Here is a 1510-nt window from a genome sequence, read left to right as displayed (position 1 = left end):
TCTTCTGTTTTTATATTTTCTACCTCACTTCTTTCTTCTATCCTATACTCCTCTTTCTTTTTCTCACACATATCTCTGTATTCTTTCCTTTTTCTTATATATCTCTTATAATCCTCCTCCTCCTGTGTTTTCCTATATTCTCTTCTGCTTCTATGCGCCTCTCTCTTCTTCCCTCTACACTCTTCGTCCCACCATAGGACCCATCTCAGCTCTTTTCTTTTTCCTCTCTTCCTCTCTGGTATACACTTTTTTATCTCCCTTTCCAATTCCTCCCATTCCTTTTCTACCTCTTTCTTTTTCCATTGCACTTTTTCCATTTTTTCTCTATATTCTTCTTCTCCTTCTTTCGTCCAACTCTGTACTTTTCCTTCACTTTCTTCTTCTTTTATTTCTTTCCTTTTCCACTTTACTGTCCATTTCATTATAATTGGCTGATGATCCGATTCTACTCTATCTCCTATCTCAAATCTCTGTATCCTCTTTTCTGCTTCCCAATTTACTATTCCGTAATCTATAACCGACCTTTTTCCATCTTTTTCATATGTCCATTCCCCTCTCTCATCTTCCTCTTTTTCTCCGTATAGTACCAGCCATCCTCTTTCCTCTATCATTTTTATCAGTTCTTTTCCTTCTTTATTCACCTTACAATCTTTCGACTTTCTTCCTTCCTCTATCTTGTCTATTTCATCTTCTTCCCATCCCCCTCCTCCTCCTATCCTCGCATTAAAATCTCCCGCTATTATAAGATTATCTTCTTCCTCTTCTCTTATCATTTCTTTCAATTGCTCTAACTTCTCTTTCCTTCTCTATTATAAACTGAAATAATCCTCCATTTTTCCTTCTCTACCTTTATTCTTCTTTCCTGTATACCTTCCCTCTCCTCTGTATCCACCCCTCCTCTTCTATCCCCTCCCTCACCCCTGTTATTATCCCCCCCCATAGTTCGGCCTTTTTTCTTCTCTCTCTTTGCTTCTTGATATCTCCATTTCCACCCTTTCGGCAATCGTTGCTTCATATTCTCCCACTCTTTTTCATCCACCCATGTCTCCAATAACCCCACTATATCAAATTCTTCTATGTATTTCCAAAATTCCGTTCTCTTATTTTTAACCCCTGCTACATTCCAAAATATCCCTATTATTTCGTTCTTCTTTACTCCTACTGTCTTTTTATGCTTCTCCCCTCCCTTTTTCTTCTCATTTTCTTTTTTCTTTACACTGTGAGCACTTCTTGAAAACCCTTCTCTCTCATTCTTTTTTCACAATCATCCCATACATACTCTTTTCCATTCATCACCACTTTTCCATATTTCACTCTCGCATTCATTCCATCTTTTCTCCTATCATTCGCCCACACTCTCAATCTACTCTGTCTCTCTCTTTCATATTTCGTTAGGTCATCATCAATATACACATTCGTTCCTCTCAGCTTCGCTCTATTTCTCATGATCACTGATTTTTCCTCTGTACTACTTATTTTCGCTACAATTATCTCGTTCCGTATCTTAAAC

The 1510-nt window shown here is 37.7% G+C and overlaps 1 protein-coding gene across 1 annotated transcript; it reads right to left on the bottom strand.

Annotated features, from left to right (window-relative positions):
• Nucleotides 1-23: 23 nt before the first annotated feature.
• LOC108776935 (golgin subfamily A member 6-like protein 22) lies at nt 24-1446 on the bottom strand (the record flags this gene model as incomplete). The annotated part of the gene is made up of 4 exons (XM_018543690.1): nt 1280-1446; nt 848-1229; nt 363-806; nt 24-293 (listed from the first exon to the last, which is right to left on the bottom strand). Coding segments are annotated over exons 1-4 (1263 nt in total), but the record flags the coding sequence as incomplete, so codon positions are not given.
• Between the last annotated feature and the right edge of the window lie 64 nt (nt 1447-1510).

Source organism: Cyphomyrmex costatus, unplaced genomic scaffold (genome assembly GCF_001594065.2).
Source record: "Cyphomyrmex costatus isolate MS0001 unplaced genomic scaffold, Ccosl1.0 scaffold397, whole genome shotgun sequence".
Lineage (NCBI taxonomy): Eukaryota > Metazoa > Arthropoda > Insecta > Hymenoptera > Formicidae > Cyphomyrmex > Cyphomyrmex costatus.
Note: the sequence above shows the minus strand (reverse complement) of the source record. Positions and strands in the feature narration are given on the sequence as shown.